The following is a 24346-nucleotide window of genomic DNA, read 5'->3' as shown; positions in this document are numbered from 1 at the left end:
TCTCGCTCATCCACTCACATCCTCGGTTCATGCGCATTGCGTCTTGAAAGTTTTTCCCATATACTTCTGGTATTTGTTCCAGCCTTAAATTTGGAGTTCCTAGCATAAAACCACCATGGGTTTTGGGGCTATAGAGAAGTAGGGCCAGGCATATAGAGACACACGTATTATTTCTTTCTTTCTTATATAGATGTGTTGTGTTTTGAGTGCTAATTTGTGTAGGTTGCACTGTTTAATAGCCGATCTATTAAAGGTTCGAATTTCGATTATTCGCTACTCCCAAACCAACCGAGCAGCTAACAATTACCGATTTTCTTACCAATGTTTAGAACATAGTTTTCTAAAAATACCCTCTTTGTTAAGTTCATTTATTAATATTTTAATTGCATTTAAACCAAGCATCAACCAAACCTCACCAAACAAATTGTGAAACAAATTATTAATATTTCAATCATTTATTTAGTGCTTGGCCGGACTAGAGGAAATTCCTTGCAAACCGTTACAAGATTTGCTCTCGAACAGCTTGCCATTCTTTTAGATGAACAACTAGGGTATAGAATTCATGCCAACATCATTTTTCTCATCCACCCCTCTCCTTACCCCAGAAACTGCATAGTGGGTCTATGACCAGGGACGGAGCTACGAATTAAATACGAGGGGGGCCAAATGAACAACATTTTTGCTTGGAGGGGGCCATATGGGTGAATATGGATCATTTTTCTACATAATACAAGGGGGTTTCAGAAATTTTTTCATCATCGGAAGGGGGGGGAGGCATGGCCCGTCCCTGTCTATGACCCAACGGATAGCGTTGCACTACCTTATGTGAATGCGCAGACCGCCCCCCCACAATCCATTGGTGATGCCACACCTAGCTGTTCGGACGTATGCGCTTGGCACTGGCACACACCACGCCACTGGGTCGAGACGTCCACATTGTGAGTCAACACGAGGGGTAGAGTGTCCGATTGTCAGGTAGGATATTATCTACCCATCGCCATGTACATCTTGCCGTGATCCAAAGAAGTAGTGCCTTTCACCAGAAGATTTTACCCCTCAAAGGGCAACGCTTCCAAACAAATCTACTCTATCAAACTTACACCTTTCACCAGAAGATTTTACCCCTCAAAGGCTGAAAAGTATAAGCCACGTTGACGTTACTAACCATCCAACAAACGGTTGATTGCTTCTAAATTGCCATCCATCCGGTAAATTTCGTATACATAGTACTACAACCATGATGTATGACCATAGAGGGAAACAACACGGCAAGTAGTACGCATGCACACGTCTTACATAAACACGTTCCAAGTTCAAAATTCGAAGTACTATATGGCAAGGAAAGAAGGAGGAGCACAAACAGGAAAGAAACAGCAGAGAAGAAGCATCAGGGTTCTGTCAGCACAAGTTCATCGGAGTTTCCGCGATCGCTCCAACGGCTAACTCAGCCTCATCCCCACGCCGTTTCGCCTCGCGTTTCCACTTCGACTTGCCTCTTTCGTAAGATCTCTCTGCCCCATTAAGTCATCGTCTGCGCCCAACAGAAATCGAACGCGCGGCGCAAAGAAACAGGGGAGCCAAAAACATAACCCTACTGCTCATCCCCTGCGCCGCAGGGCCCCCTTTCCGATGGACGGGGCCCACGCCGCCGGCGACTCGCTGGAGGCGTCCTCCTCGGCGTCGTCCACCGGCTCGGCCTCCCGGCGCTCGCGGAAGCACAAGGGATTCCACCTGCGGCGGCGGCCGCTGTCCGTTCGGGCAGGAGGGGGCGGCGGCAGCAAGGGAGCAACCGCTGACGGCGTGCAGGACCTCGCCCTGCCTCTGGGGATGTCCTTCGCGGCGGTTCTCGCCCAGGTCAGCGTCTCCTCTGCTTCCTGGCTTGTGCTGTTCTGTCTTGATTCGTAGGCGCGGGCGCGGCGGCCCAAAGATTCGATCTTTACGCCGCCCCCTCGCGCGGTTCTCCCGATAATTGCCTTGCGTAGATGTTCGCTGGCCTACGGAATTACTCTTGTATCGGAGTTAATTTCTTTCTCTGAACGCTCTTGTGATCAATTGGATGCCAACTTGATATTAATATATTCCCTTTATCGAAAAAAAATTGGATGCCAACTACTAAATTGCGGACTGTTCAATCTTTCGTGTGGGATGTGCTAGAACTACTGTAGTTCTTTCGGCAGATACGCAGAAACGTTTGATGCTCTGTTTCCATTCCAAATTATTCGAATGATTGTTGTGTTGTGCACTTGTGTAGTTCATGGAATCTAGAATAGCATGCCCAATTCGGATCACCAATCAGAACAATTGCGGTAGAATGGGTCACCAGAAGGATAAATGGATGGTATTGTTGTTGTGAGGCTATCCCACCACAGCACAATATTCTGTTTTTAATGTGTTTTTTTCAGCGCCTAATTATATTTTTCCATTCTTGCAAGTGTACAATTTGTTCTTCTTGACCATACATTTAAATATGTGTCATTGTATATCGCAAGGCCGCAAAACAAAGCGAAAAAACAGGGCAGAAAATCCAAAACCAGGCTGCAAATAAGCTTAAAAAATACCAAAGAAACAGCAAAATCCCTAAGCTAGGAAGCTACAAGTGTCTGGTGGAACCAACTGACGAAGTTCTTTTCTTCTGGGGTACATTTTGTTAGATGTGTTCTACCCAGAGGATGCTGCTGTTACTAAACACGAAAATTTTCTCAGTGCATTGATTATTAATAATGTGGTCCAGTGCAAAGCTATTTATTTATTTATCCCTCTATTGATATTCATGTCTAGCTTAAGGAAGGAAGCACATAATCTGTTAGGGTGTCCATTTTAATACTAGAAAATAGAAATAGAAATAGCATTTAACATTTTAACTTCCATGGTTTGATAACAAATACCCACTTTTGATATTGCTCTTTCTCAGCTGGCTAAATAATTTGACATTTGAATGTACCTTCGGAAATGTCAAATTAACCACCTAGAGACTGGCTGGTTTTGAATGTTTATCCTTTAGAATAATGCTATTTCACATTCAGTGGTTAAGGCTTAGTTAGCGGTTGCTGAACCTCTACACCGTACTTATTTATAACCTGCTGTGACAGAATAGCCACAAAAGCATAACTTTTGGTTAGCCAAACAGGTGGCAGAAGTTGTAGCGCAATGCCAAATGCAGCCTAAGATTGATTTTTATCTTCATAATTTTGATTTTTTTTTGGGGGAAATTGGAGCAATAGCATCTTAGTTGGTGTGCTGATATGTATAGATTTGAACATCTCAGTACTTCTTAGTTGATAGAGTTTTCGCTCACATATTTGTTATGATATGTATAGATATGAACATCTCAATATTTCCTAATTCATAGAGTTTGATTACATATTTGCTATTTATCATGGTCTATTAGGAGGAAATGCACTACACAACTATTCAACCAAAGTTAATTAGTTACCAAAATGACTTAAGTAAAATTTCGTGAGAGTTGGAGTGCCAGGAATCAGCCTGCTGATGCTCGTGTGTGCTCCCAGAAACATGAAGTTGGCTTGTCGTTTCTAATCTTCTTATTCAGTAATTAACCCTTATTGGGGAAAAATTACTAGTTACAATACTCAGTCCTGGCTACTGAATAACAATGTTACATCTTTCCCTGCTGTAGGTTTTGAATAAAAGCAGTGGTTCTGGAAACGGATTACAACCTGATTACCTTTCAAAGGTGTGTACTCCATGTCTCTAGTATTTCTACTCTTCCCCCAAGCGATTGCTTCAGATTAGAAATTAACCACGTATTCTTGAAAACTGAATCTTGATGCAGATGTGTACCTCCGCGGTGAAGGAGTCTTTAACAAATGTATGACTGGCTCAACTTGTTCCCAGATCTGCTTCGAATGGTTTGGTATAGCTGACATAAATTTTCTGTAGATATATGGCGACAGATTTGACAGTTTCATGGGAAACTTCGAGAAATCATTTGGCAGTACACTGAGGACGCTTCATCTACTCAATGAGGCACCTGTCTATGAGCAAGATATCCCTCAATGTTCTCACGGTGATGGTAGTCCTGTGACTGAGACCAAATTGAGTGGCGCTGAATCACAAGGCCCGATATCTGGTGTCCAGCAGAACCCACTCGTGAATTCCATGAATAAGCAGATTATTCTTCATGCTGGTGTCAATCAACAACTGGTTCAGCTACCTCGTAGCAGATCTAGCCCAGAGTGTGATCAGGACATCCTTAATGTATTTGAGAGATCTCTGAATGAGCAAGTTCGTTCAAATGAGCTCAAAGAACTTGAAATAGGACTTAATATGAGAAGGTTACAGCTAAAGCAATCTCATTTGGCTCTCAGCTCCTACTCACACATGTTAGAGAAGATCAAAATCTCGATGGGATTTCAGAAAGCTGCTTTCAGAGAGGAGAAATTAAAGACTCAAATGGAAGACACAAGACATGCAGAATTTCTCAAGAGGCTTATAGATATGCTTCTTACAGCAGTGGTTTTTATGTCTGCCTGTTTCGGATATGGAACATATATTTATTCGTATCAGCGGATAACCGCTGTTACTGCAGCTTGTGCAGCTGCTTCAAGGGTATGTTTTATTGTCTTTGATCAATATATTTAATTACTAGGAATTATTTGAGTAAAAATAAGCTCATCTCCTTTTGTTTTGACTTGTTCTGCAGGAGTCCAAATCCTGGTGGATGCCAAATTCTGTATCAACTTTCAACTCAGGATTGCTATTTTTCAGATGTCATTTGATTGCATCAACAAGGATATTTTTTGGCATCTTGATGGTTCTATTGATTGCTTGGTTGATATTCCAGCGTTCTGCAATGACTGGATCCAACATGCCAATAACATTCAATCTTGTGTTATTGGGAGGTGTTTGTGGTTTTGCTGGAAGGTTCTGCGTGGACACACTGGGTGGGGATGGAAATGTTTGGCTCATCTTCTGGGAGATCCTTTGTGCCATCCATTTACTTGGAAACAGTTACCCATCTCTTCTGCATCGTGGTCTTCACGGTCCTATTTCTGTGACACACAGATCCAAGGCTGTCGGTTTGCCGTATTGGGTTCGCCGGTACATATTTTACGCTGCAGTGGCCTTGATCCTTCCATGCCTGGCTGGTTTGTTGCCCTTTGCGTCCCTATCAGACTGGACGGAACATGCAGTTGAATCTATAAAGTCCAGATTTACTGGAAGCGACATTGAGACTTGAAGAGATTGGATGTGGTCACTCCCTGGAGAAGTTCTGTCAGGTGAACAACAATAAGGCACCTGTTTTCTGAAGATGGAAGTTTGTCCCACTGTTGTCCAAGATGAAGCATGTCATTGGGATAGGGGTCAGTATAGAAAGAATGTCAGCTATGTTTGCCTGGCTTGGTGTCACCTCAGGCCTCACCCAGCCTAAGTTATTACTTTTTGTGGCTCGGATGTGTTCAATATAAAGTTTTGATAGTTGCGCTTTTGTCAGAAGTGCATCTGTTGGTTCCTTTATTTGTCTTAGGTCTTAGCCATCCTGTGATGTTTGATGTATTTTTTGTTTGGTTGGTCAGCTGCTGCCAGATGGTTGGCTGTGTGGTTAGTCATAGTTCTTAGCAGGGTTAAAATGGACCGGTTGTAAATTGTAATATCAAGAGACGTAGTGCATTAATTTATAGCTGATCAGTTGTAAACTATAACTAGGAGGCATTGGCGCGGCGGCACGCCGCGCCCGGTGGCGTAACATAAGAAGTGCTGGGTCTGAAGTAAAGACAGAACAGAAGTACTTGGTTTGTGCTATTGTACATGCAAACATAGCACTGAAGTAATATGGGATCAGGTACTTCTACAGCTAGGTACCAGATACTTCAAAGCACATATTGTCTAGAGCAGCTGTTAGTTACATAATATTTCACAACTGATCCCGGTAGTCTAGGGAATCTGTACTTCACCGATCTTCCTCTTCTGCTGGTGGTTTTCAGTCTGAATTGACCTGTTCTTGGACCTGAGGTAAAATTGGTATTTTCTTACAACTGCATTGGTTCTGGGTAACTTGTGTTTGAGTTTTATGCTTACTGGCAAGTGGTGAGCGCCTTTTTGAACTATTTCTTGGCTGATGCTGAGCTGACATCTTCAGTAGGAAAAACTGCTGTTCTTTGATCTAGATTATGGCATAATACTGTGTCCCTTTTAAGCTTTGGCTGCCCTGGAATTGAGAGCATGGATAAAGTCCAGTTTGTACTAACATTGTCTACACTGGATTCAGCCTTTTCTGAGATGGATTTGCTTGGTGTGGTGGCTGAAGCTATGCTATCTTCTTATGCATTTGCCACTTCGTCAGATGGAGAAGGCACCGAAGCTTTTTCTGTAGACGGTGGAGTTTTTGTTGCTTCCCGATGGCAACGCTGGGCTAGCAGCAGTATTACCTGCGAACAAAGACATCTTTATTTCTATGGTTTATATGAGTAGCGGCAGTTGCTTACCTGTGCCTCCCTTCTTTGCAGGGGCAGTTTCCCGGTGCATCTATAAGCATTTCCATTAGGTAATCCCTTTTTCCAGCATACCTTGCAGGACATGAACCACCAGCCATCAGAATCATCGACCTCTGTGACAGTAATTGCCAGCTTATAGTACTTTCCCTGCATGTTATCAATGGTATTGATATGTTTAGGGATAAGCGAACAGCAATGCATAGTTATTTTATCAATAGTTCTAAACGTAATCACAATGAAACTCTTTCTTCTTTGGACAAAGTGTACAATGTTGTCTGAACAGGGTTAGGCCTTCCATTTTCTGATCCGTGCCATTCTATTTCATCTGGTTGATTCTCATATCTGTAATAAGTGGCCATTTATTTCATGAGCATGTATATAGTAAAAGTAGAGATCAGTTTGATGAGTTGAGTGATATATGTTGCATGTATAGCAAATACCTCCCGAGTGGGATTGTTTATCTAACAATGGGTTAGAGATGTGATTTGGAAGCACAATTTCCCTGCAGCGGAGCAAACATGCAGAGTTAAGTGGAGTTGCCTCGTGCTCGTGTTTGGAAGACGCTCAAGGGTTGTGCTTGTGTAGCCATGAAGCTTTCTAAAGTATAGACCGAGCCCTCTTTTATATCATTCTTGAACTGGTCTACGCGGATGACTGGTATATTTCCCTCCATCATGGTTAACTATAGTAGGAACAGAATTCAAATATTAAGTGCGGAAGATAGAAGAAAGAACAATCACGCCCTGTGAAACATTCAACATGTGGTAGGTGCAGACACGATTTGAGGGTTTTGTACATAGTATATTTAAGGGGTACATTATATTTTTAATATGTAGAAATGATTTTTGATGTATTTGTGGAATAAAATTAGCTATACAGTGTGACAAACATGAGTTTGAAGGCACTGTCATCAGAAATATTCTTCTGATTCTAAAGGGAGCTTAAATGTAGATCATGTCTTAGAGTTCCTTATTACGTACTGAAACTGGAGCTTAATTGAAAATCTTGGAAGTATGTATATATAATTTAAGACAGCGTAACATGCTGATATATAGGTTCCTATAATTAACGACACATCATCTATTTTGATTTATCTAGTGTGCAGGCAGTGCTCAGATACAAAAATATCTTAGATGCAGAACAGTATTATGAGAATCCCTTGTTATCGAAAGTATGACATAATCCGAGAAGCTGGACAACGTGTACATTGGAAAGTAGTGTAACATGTTTAATGTAGATAGAATCTTATCTATTTTTATATATTTAAAGTGCATCTAAGGCAGTGCCAAAAACGATAAAGAATCTTTGCTTAAGAGCATTTGGTTCTAAAAAAGGATTATAATGTAGCACCTCATGGTCTACAACAATGAAGCTAATGCCTGGTCACTTAGGCATCCAAAACCACCACCACTGGGATCTGAGACCTATCAAACTTGAATAGATCGAACATAATGTTGAGATGAAAAATTACCTACAAATTATTGAGAGAAAGATGAGTGATCTTTGTGCACACCAGGAGTCCGCACAGCAGTCGCGGTACTGCAATCTACATGGCATACCGACATCACCTCAGCTGTATATATAAGCAGATTCCGGCTTCCGGAGAACACATGTTGGCTTGGGACCATGGAGTAGCGAAACCATGAGAGTTCAACTCGGTGGCTGAACCCTGCATAAATTTGGTTGCATGAAAAGCACTTCCATCCATGGTAATGAGTAATGACAACACTACCAATCAACTTACATAACTTAACTATACAACATAAGACACACTCTGTTCTTTGATACCTTCAGGACAGAACGATAGAAAGAAGATCAAATGTTAGTATTCAGTTTCTACACATTTTTTCCAAATAAACTTATTTAAAAATGCAACAGCAGACTAACTTTTTTTTCTTTTAGATCTTCAACATAGAACGCCGTAAGGAAGATGAAATCTTCGTATGCAGTTTATACACTTTTTTCCCAAAGATCATTTCAGAGCTTCAAATTAATTTTGTACATATATTGCAGAAGAATGAATTTATCATACTGTTTATTACATATCCGGTATTACTAAAACACATTACTAAAACACATTGATTGTAATTACCAACGGAAACCGAAGAGAAAAATGAATTGTCTAAAGTGAAAAAAAATCACCTTCATGCAGCCTGACAGTCAGGAAACAAAAAGAATGACAACTGCCTCTTGTTGCACCTACTGCTGCAGAGCCTCCACTAAAAATTGGTGTGCATGCGCACTCCACAAAACAGCAACAATTGTCACTCTTAATTTGAAACCATAATCAGAATTATATCGTAGTCACTTGGCAGAGACATAAGCATGTAAAGCACCACCAAAGGTAGGCTCGTGAAGCATTTTGCCATAATGACCAACAATAAAGCTCTACCAACATACATGTTGCTTACTTACGCAATTCAAAATTCAGATTGCCGTAGGTGTACCTCTGACAGGAACATTTGTCATGTGTGAAACTCCAACCATAACAGTAGCCAATGGTATTTGTATCAGGCATCAATAGCAATCCTAAATTAGAAAAAGAAAGAGCAGGGGCTGCACAGAAATTATAGATCCATTATGATTCTGACAAAACAACTGATTATATATCAATACAATCAAGACATTGGTACCATGATGTTTTCAGGTGACTGTAAGACTTCATTAGATGATAGCTTGTAGACGTGTAGGCCCCATCGCTGCTGCTTCTTTCATCTAATTTGCATATAGAGGAGAGGGGGACATGGAGTTGAGCAGCATACTGGCTCGTTGCCGAGAGAGGAAGAGGTTTGCCAATCTAGCCGGAGAGGAGTCAACATCGTTCTTCCGAATCCCTAGCAGACATGGCGAACCAGCCGGCAGGTCGAGGGCATCCCGGCGAGGAGGTACGTCAGGGAAGTTGTGGCACCTCGGCGGCGGTCGCAACGCCGGAGGAGGGCCCAATCCTTGCTATGGCTGCAGGCCATTGAGCAGCTCGGCAATGGGGAGCTTGTGGCAGGGGAGAGGTCGGGCGTCGACCGGCCACACGGCGAACCAGCCGGCAGGTCGAGAGCACCATCTCAGCGAGGAGATACGTTGGGGAAGCCGTGGTGCCTCGGCGGCGGCCGCAACGCCGGAAGAGAACCCAATCCATGCTATGGCTGCAGGCCATGGAGCAGCTCGGCCATGGGGAGCTTGTGGCAGAGGATAGCTCAGGCAAGAGGTAGGCAGCAGCTTGGGGGCAGACGGCGGTCGGTGGAGGCGGTAGAGTTCTAGATTGGATTTGATAATTGTGGAATAGGTCACCGTCACGTTTCCACTAGAAACATCGTGAAGTGTTGTCCTCCTCAGAAACTGCCACGATCACGATGAAAAAAATATCTCACCGATTTGGACGGCATACATGGTAAACAAACGAAGGAAATCCACCTTGTTTGTAGGTAACCGGAAACCGGAAGATCACCGGAAGAAAAGGAGTAGAAAAAAAAGGAAATAACCGAGCTAATCGTTAGCTGATCAGAAGATGGGACAGATGGCATGAAAGGATTAGCAAAAAAATACATGTCTACAGTAGCCAAACGTTAAAGATGGCGTGAAATTGTACATCTTTTATATAGTGTATAATACTTTGCCCCGAAAAGGATGTCACAGATCTGTCTAAATCCAGATGAACATACATCCGAATTCAGACTAATCTATGATATTTTTTTGGGATGAAGAGAGTAGTTGATTTTGTAAATCAGTAGTAAATTGTAATGTTAACAAGCTTAATGCATCGATTCCATTCCAGTTGGCGACCTCTTTTGTAAATATTTGTGTTAATTTCCATCTGGTCTCCGTTCATAAATCTGGACAACTTTTATAGCAGTGTTGAACAAAATGCAACAAAAATATCAGCTTAAAAAAAACCTGTAACTACGCCTAGCTACTCCAGATGTTTTCAAAACAAACAAAAACGTTCACAAGTTGAAGATAGTATCAAACCTGTAACCACGATAGCTACTGAAGATGTTCTCAAAACAAAAATACCACAAGATCTTACTTTAATTTTGCAGCATTGCTGTGCACAAGTTAAAGTTGGTGTGCAGCAAAAACAGTACACCTACTTACGAAAATGGTCCCAAAACAAAACCAAAAATGTTCCTGAAGATTCTCAAAACAAAAACAGAAAGTGTCAATTAAGACATCCATGGATTGTTGACAGTCATCATTGTGCATTTAACATCTGCTGCATAGCTTGCGCATTCTTCTCCACACTCGACTCCAATTCTTCTACCTCAATGTCCACTGCCTTCAGACCCTCCTTCAGAGCCGCCATCATCGACTTGAGGGCTTTCATCTTCTCTGCCACATCGTCCTTCTCGAGCTTGACCTCCACGTACCCCTCATGCTCCACCGGCAGTTGATCTGTCGATGACTGAGCAGTGATGCCATCAGGATCTTTGAGGGCTTTCATCTTCTCTGCCACATCGTCCTTCTCGAGCTTGACCTCCACGTACCCCTCACGCTCCACCGGCACTTGATCTGTCGATGACTGAGCAGTGATGCCATCAGGATCTTTGATGCCTGAATCTGGAGATCCTATGCCATCACCGACATCTCCTACTGCTTGTTCACCGGCTATGTTGGCATCATCGCTGGGTGCTGTGCTGCTGTCTCTGGTGGCAACCGCTAGGTCCTCCTTGGACCTGGCATCATCATCAGCTGTTGTGAACTTATCCTCTCTCCTTATATACACCTGAATTTTTTTGTCAGATATTAAACATATCATTGATAAATTCATGGTAGTACTCCTGCCATGCATTTGAAAAAACAACTATGAAGAACTCACCTTGAATTTTGTTGGTTCTACGAGCTCAAAGACCACGGTGTCGCCAACCTTAAGACTATGATCTATCGCAAATCCTCTCCATCCACCACTGAGACCGTCCCTGGCACTTAAGTACTTTACATAATCTGTCTGCCCATCCTCATCTTCTAGTATCATTTTAGTGTTACACTGTGGAAGATAACTTCTGCAGAAGTCACTCGAGAGATGCTGGGAGAAAACACATGAGTCAAGGAGATCTCAACGTCAAATGCAGAAAAACCGAAAAAAGAAGCTAAATTAACTGGTCATACTTGAACATACAAACACCTAGTAAACAAAGACTTACCAGCCAAAACACCCTAAGAACATTCGATGGCATCATACATTTGGTGAACCTTGGATATTCTCCTGGAAATTTCTCCTGTGCCTCTGCCTCTGAAGCTCTTTTGAAAGCAGAGCCATATCTGCCCTGAACCCTATAGTTATTGTGAATATTCAGGTGCACAAGTTAGACTTCCTTGACAGATTTTAACATCATACTCTACTCACGAGAAAACCAAGAGTAGGTACCATGCGTTTTTCTTTCGGCCGTCAGCATGGGGTACCTGTTGAGTCACAATATATCCTTAGTTAGTCTACTGCTCCAATAAGAAAAAAATTAACAAACAAATGAATGTGATATATGAACATGTGACTCTTTCAAGCTTTAAAAAGATTCCATGTAGGACCCTTACTGTCGGGTCAAAATCATTGCCTTTGTCCCTCTCTCCTTTACTATTACTACTGCATATGTGAGTGGATGCCGGTTTTAGTCCCATCTTTCTCTTAGCAGATTTTGAACCTGCTGGCCTCCCTTTCTTCTTCTGTAATGCAGGTAATCAAATCAGAGCAACGTATTCATATTAGTCTATGTCAGTGCCAAGTGTGGCATAAATACTGATCTTCTTACACTCATTTATGCTAGTATGAAATTTTCCATCTTTCCATAAAAATATGATTGAGCACGATATGGACATGTTATTCTTGCAAGTTTGGTTATTTCTTTTAGGACCTTACCGTCGGCACAAAATTATCATCCTTGTTATTCTTTGCAAACTTGGAGACTGCTGGACACCTTCTCTTCCTCTGCAATAAAAGCAATTATAGCAGAGCAAAGAACTTAATATTTTTACATATATCAATATGTGGTTGAAAATAGCAAATAACATGAGAATATTCCATGTAGGACCCTTACCATCAGGTCGAAATCATCATCTTTGTCCCTCTCGCCCTCACTATCAGTACTATTGATATAAGCCAATGTAGGTTTCCTCCCCAAATTGCTCTTAGCAGACTTGGAACCGGCTGGCCTCCCTCTCTTTCTCTGTAATGCAGGCAATCAAATTAGAGAAAACTGTTCATAGTTAATTTGTTCCAATGCTTTAAGTGTCACATGCATATTGTTCTGCTTACACTCGATTATGGTAGCATATTTCCCATTTTCCAAAAAAAATAAGACGGGCATGATATATGGATATGCAATTCATTCAAGTTCGATAAATTTCGTCTAAGACCTTACCCTCGGAACAAGATTATCATCCTTGTCGCTCTTGGCGGATTTGGAAGCTTCTGGCCACATTTTCTTCCTCTGTAACAAAACCGATGAAAGCAGAGCAACAAATTTAATTATATATGTGGCTGAAGACAGCAAATAATCTGAGTTGTGGATGACCCAAGATCTCTGAAGCATTATTAAGAGGGTGTAAGATCTTACTTTGTAAGCAGTAGTTCTCTGTGCTTTCTTTTTAAAACGACCGCCAGGACACTTTATTGGCCCACTCTCCATGCTCTCTGGCTTCACAACCTGCCATAATGAGACGAGATCAACAAGCTTCATGCTTTATAAAATTATGACGGAGATGGAAAGGAATAAATATTGTAGCAATGTGAAGATATCATTTCTTCCATCGGTAGGTAGTGATGTTCTGAATGGAGCCATCTCTGCTCTATTTTAGGGCATATATAAACTTAAGCAATTGGATGCTTACATTCACAGGAGGATAATCGACCTCGACAGCTGGTTCATCGCAGTCATCAATTCCCACAGACTGTTCACCGACAACAGTAGCGACCCCCTCATCCTGTGATCACCATTTTCTTATAATTGTGTCAGATGAATTCTTAAATTTAGAATAAGAAGAAAAACAAAGTTATGTATTTGTAACTAGTCGCTACAGTGGTGACAAGCAGTTGAAGGGACAACACGAGCATGTAAGTTTGACAGTAGGCATGACTGAAGAACCGGAGGAGAAATAAGGGAAATAGATAATGAGATTGCTGACATAAAACATTACTGAAGTGGCATCAGAACAATTTTTTTCAGTCAAAACTTTCAGTAAGGCGACATCACAGGAAGCAAGTCTTGCTTCTTGGTTGGGGAATGGAGGTACAATCCCATCACATGGGTTCAGGAGTCCTCCAGGACACACATTTAGGTTATTGTTTCTGCCTTATGAGTTTCTACAGCACATGCCAATAATCTATACATAAGAAGTGATGGATTCAGGTGTTCAATTGATGGACCAACCGACATCTTATCTTATTATTATATGATAAACGCCGTGTCCTATTGTATTCGAGTAATAACTTGCAGTTGCTACTCTGGAGATCGGAAGAACAGAAATGCCTTAAATTCAACAATGTGAGATCAAATGGTTCAAGAACCAACAGCTCAACACAACACTGGATAAACATCAGCGGGGGAAAACACTCTGAGAATGTTTATTCCGTTTCACAAGAAATCCCTCTCTTCTTGTGCAAGAATCCCCTAAACTGAAACTTTTTTTTCTCGATAAAACCCTAAACTGAAACTAGCATACCAAAATCTGTTAAACGAAACAGGGGAACGGAAGTACTAAAAAAACATGCAAGGTTCCGTTAACCTAAGGATCGAGAGGAGAACCAGGTGCATAACAATAAATAAACGGAGGAAACGAAGATGCGGATGATAGATACACATGCATGCATGGGAGTTAGGACAGAGGAACTTGCATCGATCACCATGACTGGACTCTGGTAGAAGGAGGAACCCTGCATCTGCCTGACTGCCTGGGGCTGGGGCTAGCTCCGATCTATGTGTTTGAAAACGGGAGGAGGAGGAAGAGAAAGATGGGTATGGTATATAACTATAACACAGAGGAAATAATGGAAAGAGCTTAGACGGCCGTTTTATTAGCAGAGCGATTTGCGGCTACAAAATGCGAACTACAGAATGGAAAGCGTTAAAAGTTGGTTAACACTCTCCAAAAAGAGCTAACAATCAGAAGGATTATTGGTCTTAAATCAGTGGATTATTTGCATTCTTCGCTGATTCTTTCCGATTGACTGGGGTAATGGGTGCAGAGTGCGTGCGTGAGTGGGAGAGCGTGCGTGCGTACGCGCTCGTACGTGGGGAGAGTGGGGGTGCGTGTGTGTTTTGTGGCGAGTTCACCGGAAGTGGCGTTGAGAATTGAGAGAGATAGCATGTGGCCATCATCTAACATCCATCTGCAGGGGAGTAGAACCATTTTTCTTAAGAAAATGAGGGGTCGCACTCGCACTCCCCTGGTTCCATTAAAATGCAACTACAAAGTGTGACAGGTTTTGAGCAAAGCTCAGCAAGATTAGATTACTGAAAGAGGAAAGGCAAACCAACGGTACTAGAAACTCTATTAATCAACTGTGCAACCAGTACACTTTGCTGATAGTTTAGACCATTAAATATACTCCAATTTAGAAAAAAATTTAATATTTTTTAATGGACAGAGGTAGTATGTTTTGTGTTTGCTTCTGCGACTAATTTTCTAAACAATACTTTGGTACAAAGCTGCCAAAGAGCATCAAGCTCAAGAAAACCTCCAATCCATAATAAATATCATGGTTTTATTTAAATTAATTTAAACTAAACCCACCACATTTATTGTGGCTTAGAGAGTACAACTTTCCATGAGACATTCGTTCCATCAGATTTAACATAGGGCCTCTTGATTCAGATGGTTTTCATTAAAAAAAGCATGACTGGAATTATTATATATAGCTCAAAATATTTTCCAGATATAGGAAGCTTAATGGAGTGTGGATACATATATGGCTCCTGAAGTTGCACTTTATTTTTTAAATTTGAAAATCATATATAAAGTTTCAAAAATGTAAAAAAATTGACTCTAACTTTTTTCCGAAATGTCAAGTATGTTTTTATTTTCAGAATTTGTAAAGTGAAAAGGTTGGAAAATTTCGATTGTTTCTAAATATAGGCTAGATGGAGATGGCGATCCATTTGAAGTTTTCGGTTTTGTTGTTACTTAAATCAGAGACCACTTCACCCATTTAGTAACATGGATTTGTTGATTCTAAATGATAACAAGACAAACACTTCTAAGGTATATGTTTGCATTAATTCAAATTTGTGTTTGATGTCAGAAATTTAATTTGGCTCCTGGGTGCATATGCTTCCTCTACCAAAAATAATACTTACAAAGTGCACAAAAAAATAGATAAAAAATTCTACATATACATCTCCATAATATATGTGAGTTCGTCAAGTTTCACGGCGAACCGTTATGTTTTGTGGTCTATGTAAAAAAAAAATAGAAAATTTATCTAATGAAAAGTCTTATTTTTAGCATCAAATTTTATCTTTTTTCACACGGTACATGACAGGTCGATTTTTCAAGAAACAACTTCGTGGGTGCGTAGCACCTGAAGATGTACGTGCAAATTTTATTTTATTTTTTTGATATTTCAAAATGTTTCTAACGTACATTTGAAAAATAAAGAGATCCTACCGCTTCATGTTTATATCCTAGACTTCAATTTCTGTAGCAGCCGTCTACAGAAGCGCCGAGAGCCTGACAGAGAAGGAACGAAACCATTCTTCAGTTCAGCGGAACCTCAACAGCAACAGGAGGCTGCAGAGCTTCTAGGCCATGGCAGTGGCCGCCTCACCATCGCTCACCCTTCCCCCACCCGCGCGGCGCGCCACCCAGAAGCCGAGCCGCCGCACGCCGTCGCGAGACGTGGTCTCGTGGACCTCCGCCATCGCGCGCCCGGCGCGAGAGGGCGACCTGCCGGCGACGGCCGCCGCGCTCTCCGCCATGCTCTCTTCCCCCGCCGCGCCTGCACCCAACGACGTCACCCTCCTGACCGTCCTCTCCGCCTGCGCCGCCGCCGCCCCCTCCTCCCCGCTCGCCAGGCCCCTCGCGCTCTCGCTCCACGCCCTCGCCATCAAGCTCTTCCCCAGCCACCTCCTCCTCTGCACCTGCCTGGCGCGGTTCTACCTCGCGTCCCGCCTCCCCCACCTCGCCCTCCAGCTGTTCGGCTCCATGCCCGTCAGGTCCGTCATCACCCACAACACCATGATTACCGGCCTCATGCGCAACGGCCTCGTCGCTGCCGCGCGCGAGGTGTTCGACGGAATGCCGGCACCAGACAAGGTCTCCTGGACGGCGCTGATCGACGGGTGTGCCAAGAACGGGCACCACGAGGAGGCGATCGACGGCTTCCACGCCATGCTGCGGAACGGTGTTGAGCCAGACTACGTGACGTTGGTAGCTGTCATCTCTGCCTGCGCCGAGGTGGGCGCGCTCGGGCTCGGGATGTGGGTGCATCGGTTCGTGCCCAAGCAGGGCCTGGAGCACAATGTCCGTGTTGCCAACTCGCTGGTCGACATGTACGCGCGGTGCGGGCAGGTGGAGCTCGCGCGGCAGGTGTTTGGGAAGATGAGGAAACGGACCGTGGTCTCCTGGAACTCGATGATCGTTGGTTTCGCTGCCAACGGACGGTGCGCTGACGCGATCGAGCATTTCGAGGCGATGCGAGAGGCGGGGTTCAGGCCGGACGCGGTGACGTTCACCGGCGTGCTCACGGCCTGCAGCCATGCCGGGCTCACCGACGAGGGGCTGAGGTACTACGACGCCATGAGGTCGGAGCATGGCATCGCTGCGAGGATGGAGCACTACGGGTGCGTGGTGGACTTGCTCGGCCGGGCTGGGCGCCTGGACGAGGCGATGAAGGTGGTGATGACCATGCCGATGCGGCCAAACGAGGTGGTGCTCGGAGCGCTGCTGGCAGGGTGCCGGATGCACGGAGACGTTGACATGGCCGAGCAGCTGATGCAGGATCTTCTCGAGCAGGACCCCGGTGGCGACTCGAACTACGTGCTGCTGTCGAACATCTATGCCGCCGACGGGAAATGGGATGGCGTGGGCAAGGTCCGGAGCTTGATGAAAGCCCGGAGAGTGAAGAAGATGCCAGGACACAGCGCCGTGGAGATCGCCGGCGATGTGCATGAGTTTGTCTGCGGGGATCGGTCGCATCCTCAAGCTGGAGAGTTGTTCGACATGCTTGGTCTGCTCAGATATGAGATGGCAGGGTGCGAGAGCTGTGAATAACTCAGGGCTGCAGCAGCATTTGTAAAGGCTATTGTTCATTAGATGAAAAGAACCAACTTTAGGTTAGCAAATTGTTGTGCTTGGCTGCTTGCTATATTATTTCGGCCATTGTGAATCTCATTGCATGTACAACCTGTAGAAAATGCATCCAACATGTACACCAATACTGATACAATACAGATGATGAGATGAATCTGATGTCATTACAGATTTTTCTTAGAAGAAAATCCACATTACTTTGTATGAACCTCTGATCTAGACCAAACATAGACACTGAAATTATGGTCCATCACCGATAGGAACAGATTTAGACATTTAGTTTCCACGTACGTCAAACAGCTGACAACATGGGCAATACAGCAAGTTGCATCGGCAACAGAAAGTGAACTGCACAGGCATGGTATTGAGATTTGAGACACGGTCAGAAAAGTATGACTGCGAGCACTTGGCACTCCACAGTACACACATTAAATACCTCCAGAAATCCTTTTTTGAATCCCCAATTTGATAGGAGACTGCTAGTAATTCAGTTGGCCACCATGTCAAACAACGAACGCAAACAGTTGCGTCACACAGTTATACCTATAGACGGGATCATTAAAAAAAGGGGCAAGTGAAGTACTAAATGCTGGCGAAATGCTGCTTAAATCTTTTTAAACGATTTCCCTTGTTGATGGATCACACTGTAGCTCGTATTTCGCCCAAATAGCATTCTTAATGTGCCAATTCATGGTATGTACATGGTGACATAGATTTTGACCCACACACTGGAGACAACACACCAAAGAGCTCAAAACAATCAAATCCTATCAACCAACAAGGTAACTCTTTTTTGTTTGGTAAGGTATCTCCGAGTGGAAATATCTTATCCGTACCACAGAGTTACCTTTTAACTGAACATCACTAAATTTTCACCAGATTGGAAGAAATTTCAGTGTTCGGACCTCCCACCAACATTGAACATGCGAGTGTGAACAAGGAACACTTCTGGGCTGCGGGATCATCCTCATTCCTCAGCATCACCCACAGCTTTCCACAGGTAACATTAGAATCTGCAACATGCAACAAATAACAATTTATTGTGTTTGCAGATGCAACCAACTCAATCCTTTAATAATGAGTCAGAGGAGATAGAACCGCCACACTTGACGAGAAAACAGTGGAAGACTTACCAGCTTATGTACAAGCAAATCTGTTAGCAACACAATCAGATGCCTTAATGTTGCAATGGTCTCTTTACAAAAGGGTGGTCTAACAGCTCAGCAGCAGACGGCCGGTCCTTCGGATTTGATTGGACACATCTCACTATGAAATCTCGTGCATCTTCTGATAAGGTATTGGGAATTTTTGGTGGTATTCCCCTACCAATTTTGAGCAAAGCATGTGTCTACACAGTAGAAGATTGTATCACAGACAGTAACAAACTAACAATACACGCTCGTAGTTTCAGAAAATAACAAGATGCGAATACAGGCAATAAATCTGTTGTATCTATGCATTACTGGTTTCCTAATTAAAAAATGAAAATAGACATGAACAATGTTACCCAGATTTTGTGGGTGTATCCCATGCACTATGCTTTATGATACATGCAGATAAAAATGTCATGAAGTTCCTGAAGTCATCACCTTGGGAAGCTATCACTTTTGATTTTCTAGTTTCATCTAGTATGCAGCTCCAGTACATCAGCACATTTAAATTATATTCCTTGTACCATTTATTACTCCCTCCATTTTGAATACAAGGCCACTATCAAAAATACATTTTTCATCTATACAAGGTCACTAACACTAATTGAGAAATTTTGATTAGATTTCATAGGGAAGGAGACGCCACATGCAACGTATTTAATTAACCCGGAACACGAGCATTTTCGTATAGTTAATTTGTGATATTTATTAGTTGGCTTTATTTTCTTGGTACCTAGAATATGAGTTTATGGCCTTGTATACGAGAAGAGAGGGAGTATTTAAAATTAAGATGTTTCCGAAAAGCAAGTTCACAGAGGTACACACCCATTCCATATCAGGGTATGGAACTTTGCCGGTCAGCATCTCCAGAACTGTGCAGCCAAGACTCCATATATCTGCTGGAGGCCCGTGTGGCTTAGCCTTAGCAACCTGAATAAGAGCATACCATCAGAAGACATACAAATTTGGTAGAGAAAAATACTTTATTAAATGCAAAGTATTGCTTGCAATTTGTGTACAAACTTAATTGCATAATATTTCCTGACAAAAGAAGTACTCCCTCAAATTAATTGACTTAACTTTGTTTAGATACGGATGTATCTAGTTAACAAACGCATGTAGGTACATCCGTATCTAGACAAAGTGGAATCGATTAATCTGGATCAGAGGGAGTAGCAGTTTTGTTATTGATGTTCTAAATGCAACAGTATGAAGTCTTGCCATACTTAATCATACAGTGTGTAATCTTAAAACTGTTTGTCAGTGGCAACTCACTGTTGGGATTCTTAAACTCCCCATCAAGTATGGTTTATGCAAATTTCAAGTTGCCAAGCTACATACACAGTTATTAGCTAAGGTTGCACACCTAATATATTTGTAACCGGCTCACTTCGTAGACCGTAGAATTATATGGATCATTTAGGCCATGAAGATATACATATCTAACATAAGGCTAAATATTCAGTAGATGAACACGATAGATTAAACTCACAAACATGTTGAAAACATAATATCCTTTTGAAGTGAAACATATAACATGTGAGATTGGTCCCACACTTTGGATACACAGTATCAACAAGATGCCTATGTTTCAGAAACAAAGTAAGACCAACATATTGTAGAAAAGGCACCATAACACAATTGCATCAACTAACCTCAGGGGCCATCCAGTAAACAGTTCCCTTGCTAGATCTTGCCTGGCTCAGAATTGACATCTGTGACATGGCAGAGTCAGCACAACATGGAGTACAATGATAATACACAGATGTTTGGTAGAGAAAGTACCTCCTTTGCAAGCCCGAAATCTGCCAATTTAACCAATCCATTTGCGTCAACTAGGAGATTTGCACATTTGATGTCTCTGGTAATGTAGAGAATGAACATCAATAGCCAGAAGAAACTTAATACAGATAGGTAAATACCAAACAAAGATATCTAATGTAGAGTTCTAGGAACTCACCTGTGCAGCACATTTCGCTGATGTAAGTAGTTCAAACCATTCAAAATCTGCCTTGTGTATGCTGAGACTTGGGAATCTTGCAAACAATATTTTTGATATAAAGCTGCCAAAGAGCCTTGAGTCACAAGTTCTAGAAAAATATAGAATTTCCCATCTTCCTGCGAGCCCATCAGATTTAATGTGAACATGTAGAATGAGCACTTCATGTCAAACAATTCTCAGAGAAGTCATGCATTGTAAAAGCAGCATAAAATCCAGCCAAGAAATCTCTACCTTGTCCAAATCTCAAGTTATGCAATTCCCAGAAAGACAACAACATTGACTTTAAACTTTTTTGTACATCATTATGTTAGTTCTTAAAAAACAAGTCATAAGAAAGTGTTTTTCAAGACGAACCCAACAATACCGATTTTGTGTAGCATAAGTACATGACGCACGTAATATTGGATTATGTCTTGTTCAAATCTTGAATTTCGGAAGGACAGAATCCATTTAGGAATTGAGGGAGCATTACTCTGTAATGAATTTGCAAGACACAAGTGTTTAGAGAACTACCTTGTATGTTCCATAATACTGAACTATATTGTCATGTTCCAGACGACTCAAGAGAGATACCTCCTGCAAACAAATGATTCACAGCTAGTCTCAGTGGACCTTGACAAAAATGAATACTTGGTTGAGTGTTAAATATGACCAGTGTAGAGTAATCAGAAATATAATGTTCGAACCAGTGTAACCGACATAAATTGCACAGGCATGCCATAATCCACATCTTACATGCTCAAGCTGGACAATGCGCTGTTTCGCATTGATTCCCTGGTCAATTAATGACACTTCCTTGACAGCAAAGAAAAACCCGTCACTGCAGAAGCAATGTTTCAACCAGTCAGTAAAGCATTTAGTTGCAGAGCATGAGGGCATGCTTTCTAGTTCTACGCCAAATGCTCACAATGGTTGCCAACAAATATCATTTAGTCCACTCAACCTCATCAAGAACTAAATAATCTAACCAGTTGCAATGTATCGAACCAATTTGCAAAGTTCTAACGGCCTACCAACATCAAGACAAGTGTAGCACATAGCACAACCATTTGGAACCCGAACTAGTATTGTTCTCACTCTGCTATCGTGAAACCAAATTTGATATTGGGTAAAGCCTAATAGTACAGTATCAAATTTGTCGAATCAGCAGTTGCGGATAGATAATGAAGTTGGCACATGATGGAAACTTACTCGCTGATCGCCTCGTAGACCGACCCGAAGGATCCGCTCCCGATGTGCTCTCCCTTGATCCAGGACGTGATGGTCCTCCTGAACCGCCTATGAGGCGACGGCGAGACCCAATGCTCAACGTCAGCTGAAGTGGACTCTGCAACGACGACAGCTAGGGCACCACCACCAGTGGCCTCCCTTGTCGTCTCCACAGCCACCAGCTCCCTTCTCCTCTCTTTTCGTAGTGTTTCTGCTTTGGCCGGCTTGTCGTTCCCCTTGTCTTCGCCTGCATTCCCCGGCTTGGACGCTGGAGTGACCTTTGATGTGGAGGTTGTTTCCAGTACCTCCTGCTGGACCAATCTGGTTTGCGATTCAGCTCCGGGTGCTTGGTACGTTCGTGCGGTGACCTGTGTGATTTCCGATTGGGCCGATTCGGTGGCCAGCACAACGGCGTGGCTACAAGTTTCTGGGGTCTCGGATGGTGAGGAGGAGGAGGAGGAGGAGGAAGCCTCGGGTCCGGCTCTAGGGGACTCGTCCAGGGAGGCGCGGCGGCGGGTGGCGTTGGGGAGGTGGGGCATGGCGGCGGCGTAGACGGCGGGCGTCCGTGCGGTGACCTGTGTGATTTCCGATTGGGGCGATTCGGTGGCCAGCACAACGGCGTGGCTACAAGTTTCTGGGGTCTCGGATGGTGAGGAGGAGGAGGAGGAGGAGGAAGCCTCGGGTCCGGATCTAGGGGACTCGTCCAGGGAGGCGCGGCGGCGGGCGGCGTTGGGGAGGTGGGACATGGCGGCGGCGTAGACGGCGGGCGGGATGGCGAAGTCCTCGGGCCCGGAGAGGCCGAGCATGCGGAAGAGCTCGGCGACCTCCTCGGCGCCGCCGCTGCCGCCGCTGATGCGGAAGCTGGTCTGCGACGCGTACCCGCCCCCGGCCCCGGCGGCGGCGTAGGCCAAGAAGTCGTCTTCGCCGTCGGCGGGGGCGTCCGCGGAGTAGGAGGAGTTCCGCATGGCGTTGGTGCGCGCCAGCTGCCGCGGGCGCGGCCGCCGCGGCGTGCCCATCGGCGGCGGGCGACGCGCTCTGTGCTCCGGCCGGCGGTGGCGTGGAGGAAGCGAGCGGCGCGGAGCCGAGCCGAGCAGCGGAGCGGAGGGTGGGAAGGGGAGCTGAGGAAGCGAGCGAGCGAGCGAGACGCGTCCGCGCGTGAGTGGGGTTTGACCTTGGATATGGGAGGGGGTCTCCGACGGCGACCGGAGGCAGCAGTGCGCCTCTGACCTGGCGCGGTTTTGTCGGGGATGGTGGTGGCGCTCGTGGGAAATTATTAACGGCAAGCTCGCCGGAAGGGTTGGACGCGGATTGGTGACGCCGGATTGCTCGGCAGCGCGGCTATCGGATTGGTGACGCCGGGCAGACGCGGCGGTGGGTGGAGAGCAGGTCCTACAGCAGCCGAGCGCGGAGGACAGAGCCACCGGCGTACCAAGTGACGAACGCAGCTGAGCTGACCAGGGCCAGTCGGTCAGCGAAAGCAGGTGGCGCGCAATATACAAAACCAGTAGCGTGCAGTGGTCAAGGATGGATGTTTCGCTCGAGACAAAGATGAGTCGCCGACGTAGGGAAGAACTCCGGTGGCACACAATACTGAGTATTCGCTGCGCGACCACGTCTCCCTCCCGCCTTCGCCGCCGACGACGGCCTTCCTTCCTTCCTTCCTTCCTTCGCCTACGCGCCGCCGCCTGCAAACGGTGATCTCTGATCTGCATGTCTGTCTTCCTGGTGATGCATCCAGCGCCAAAGCCAGGCATGTTTGGTCTTCATGGTCGCCTTCTCCGTTGCCGGCTGGTTCGACGATTCATCGACAAATCAAGCATGCATCACCAACGCTGGGCATAGGAGACCGAGGTAAGAGCATCTCTTGTAGAGCCCGAAAAAACGCAAGCCGAAAAGCGTGAGTTCAGTTAAAAACGCTTGAATTGGCGCAGGTAATTTTAGGCGATGATCATAGTTCATAGATGAAATAGATGCTCCGACTGCGCATCGATACTTACATAGTGCGGGGAATTGACATTACTACTGGTACACCGGCAACCTAACCTAGCTAATGAGCAAAATGCAGCCTACTAGTTATGGCACGCGGCGGTGCCGGTGCTGGCGGAGATCGGCGGCGGCGTGAAGTCTTCACGCGTCCTCCTTGTCAAGCTCGACTACCTTCCGGCGTACCTGGCGGGCGGCGTCGGCCTCCTCCCGGCGGAAGCGCGCCCTCGCCTCCGCCTCGCTGATGGCGAACGTCTGCGCCATCACCGCCTCCTCCTCGTCACTGCCGTGGACGTAGTCCCCGGCGGAGA

General features: G+C 44.3%; 4 protein-coding genes across 4 annotated transcripts; 2 read left to right on the top strand and 2 right to left on the bottom strand.

Annotated features, from left to right (window-relative positions):
- The first annotated feature begins 1538 nt into the window (after positions 1-1538).
- On the top strand, positions 1539-5641 carry LOC127305982 (protein CPR-5). The gene is made up of 5 exons (XM_051336578.2): positions 1539-1854; positions 3638-3694; positions 3794-3829; positions 3901-4569; positions 4664-5641. Exons 1-5 carry the CDS (start codon positions 1630-1632, stop codon positions 5198-5200), a joined length of 1524 nt encoding a protein of 507 aa, XP_051192538.1. The 5' UTR covers positions 1539-1629; the 3' UTR covers positions 5201-5641.
- A 4810-nt stretch (positions 5642-10451) lies between these two features.
- Positions 10452-13388, bottom strand: LOC127305981 (uncharacterized). The gene is made up of 10 exons (XM_051336576.2): positions 13272-13388; positions 12998-13087; positions 12803-12871; positions 12479-12607; positions 12301-12369; positions 11979-12107; positions 11815-11849; positions 11591-11720; positions 11266-11472; positions 10452-11172 (listed from the first exon to the last, which is right to left on the bottom strand). The coding sequence occupies exons 2-10, from the start codon at positions 13067-13069 to the stop codon at positions 10642-10644; spliced, it is 1371 nt and encodes a 456-aa protein (XP_051192536.1). The 5' UTR covers positions 13070-13087; positions 13272-13388; the 3' UTR covers positions 10452-10641.
- Positions 13389-16103: 2715 nt separating this feature from the next.
- On the top strand, positions 16104-17857 carry LOC127305980 (pentatricopeptide repeat-containing protein At1g05750, chloroplastic). The gene has a single exon (XM_051336574.2). It carries the CDS (start codon positions 16188-16190, stop codon positions 17649-17651), a length of 1464 nt encoding a protein of 487 aa, XP_051192534.1. The 5' UTR covers positions 16104-16187; the 3' UTR covers positions 17652-17857.
- A 437-nt stretch (positions 17858-18294) lies between these two features.
- Positions 18295-23365, bottom strand: LOC127305979 (uncharacterized). Its single transcript, XM_051336573.2, has 9 exons — positions 22035-23365; positions 21579-21663; positions 21357-21419; positions 20802-20959; positions 20627-20702; positions 20497-20556; positions 19667-19771; positions 18824-19038; positions 18295-18703 (listed from the first exon to the last, which is right to left on the bottom strand). The coding sequence occupies exons 1-8, from the start codon at positions 23066-23068 to the stop codon at positions 18868-18870; spliced, it is 1752 nt and encodes a 583-aa protein (XP_051192533.2). The 5' UTR covers positions 23069-23365; the 3' UTR covers positions 18295-18703; positions 18824-18867.
- Between the last annotated feature and the right edge of the window lie 981 nt (positions 23366-24346).

The sequence above is a fragment of the Lolium perenne genome, chromosome 6 (genome assembly GCF_019359855.2).
Source record: "Lolium perenne isolate Kyuss_39 chromosome 6, Kyuss_2.0, whole genome shotgun sequence".
NCBI lineage: Eukaryota > Viridiplantae > Streptophyta > Magnoliopsida > Poales > Poaceae > Lolium > Lolium perenne.
This window is presented reverse-complemented; position numbering and strand designations above follow the sequence as displayed.

What these genes read in the sequence shown, in the direction of transcription:
- LOC127305982 (XM_051336578.2), top strand. Translation starts at nt 1,630, where the DNA reads ATGGACGGGGCCCACGCCGCCGGCGACTCGCTGGAGGCGTCCTCCTCG. An exon ending in AACCTGATTACCTTTCAAAG is followed by an intron (nt 3,695 to 3,793) that starts GTGTGTACTCCA and finishes ATCTTGATGCAG; the next exon opens with ATGTGTACCTCCGCGGTGAA. An exon ending in CTTGTGCAGCTGCTTCAAGG is followed by an intron (nt 4,570 to 4,663) that starts GTATGTTTTATT and finishes CTTGTTCTGCAG; the next exon opens with GAGTCCAAATCCTGGTGGAT.
- LOC127305981 (XM_051336576.2), bottom strand. Translation starts at nt 13,069, where the DNA reads ATGGAGAGTGGGCCAATAAAGTGTCCTGGCGGTCGTTTTAAAAAGAAA. An exon ending in AGAGAACTACTGCTTACAAA is followed by an intron (nt 12,872 to 12,997) that starts GTAAGATCTTAC and finishes GTTTTGTTACAG; the next exon opens with AGGAAGAAAATGTGGCCAGA. An exon ending in TTCTTAGGGTGTTTTGGCTG is followed by an intron (nt 11,473 to 11,590) that starts GTAAGTCTTTGT and finishes GTTTTCTCCCAG; the next exon opens with CATCTCTCGAGTGACTTCTG.
- LOC127305980 (XM_051336574.2), top strand. Translation starts at nt 16,188, where the DNA reads ATGGCAGTGGCCGCCTCACCATCGCTCACCCTTCCCCCACCCGCGCGG.
- LOC127305979 (XM_051336573.2), bottom strand. Translation starts at nt 23,068, where the DNA reads ATGGGCACGCCGCGGCGGCCGCGCCCGCGGCAGCTGGCGCGCACCAAC. An exon ending in GTCTACGAGGCGATCAGCGA is followed by an intron (nt 21,664 to 22,034) that starts GTAAGTTTCCAT and finishes TTGCTTCTGCAG; the next exon opens with TGACGGGTTTTTCTTTGCTG. An exon ending in ATTTCGGGCTTGCAAAGGAG is followed by an intron (nt 20,557 to 20,626) that starts GTACTTTCTCTA and finishes GCCATGTCACAG; the next exon opens with ATGTCAATTCTGAGCCAGGC.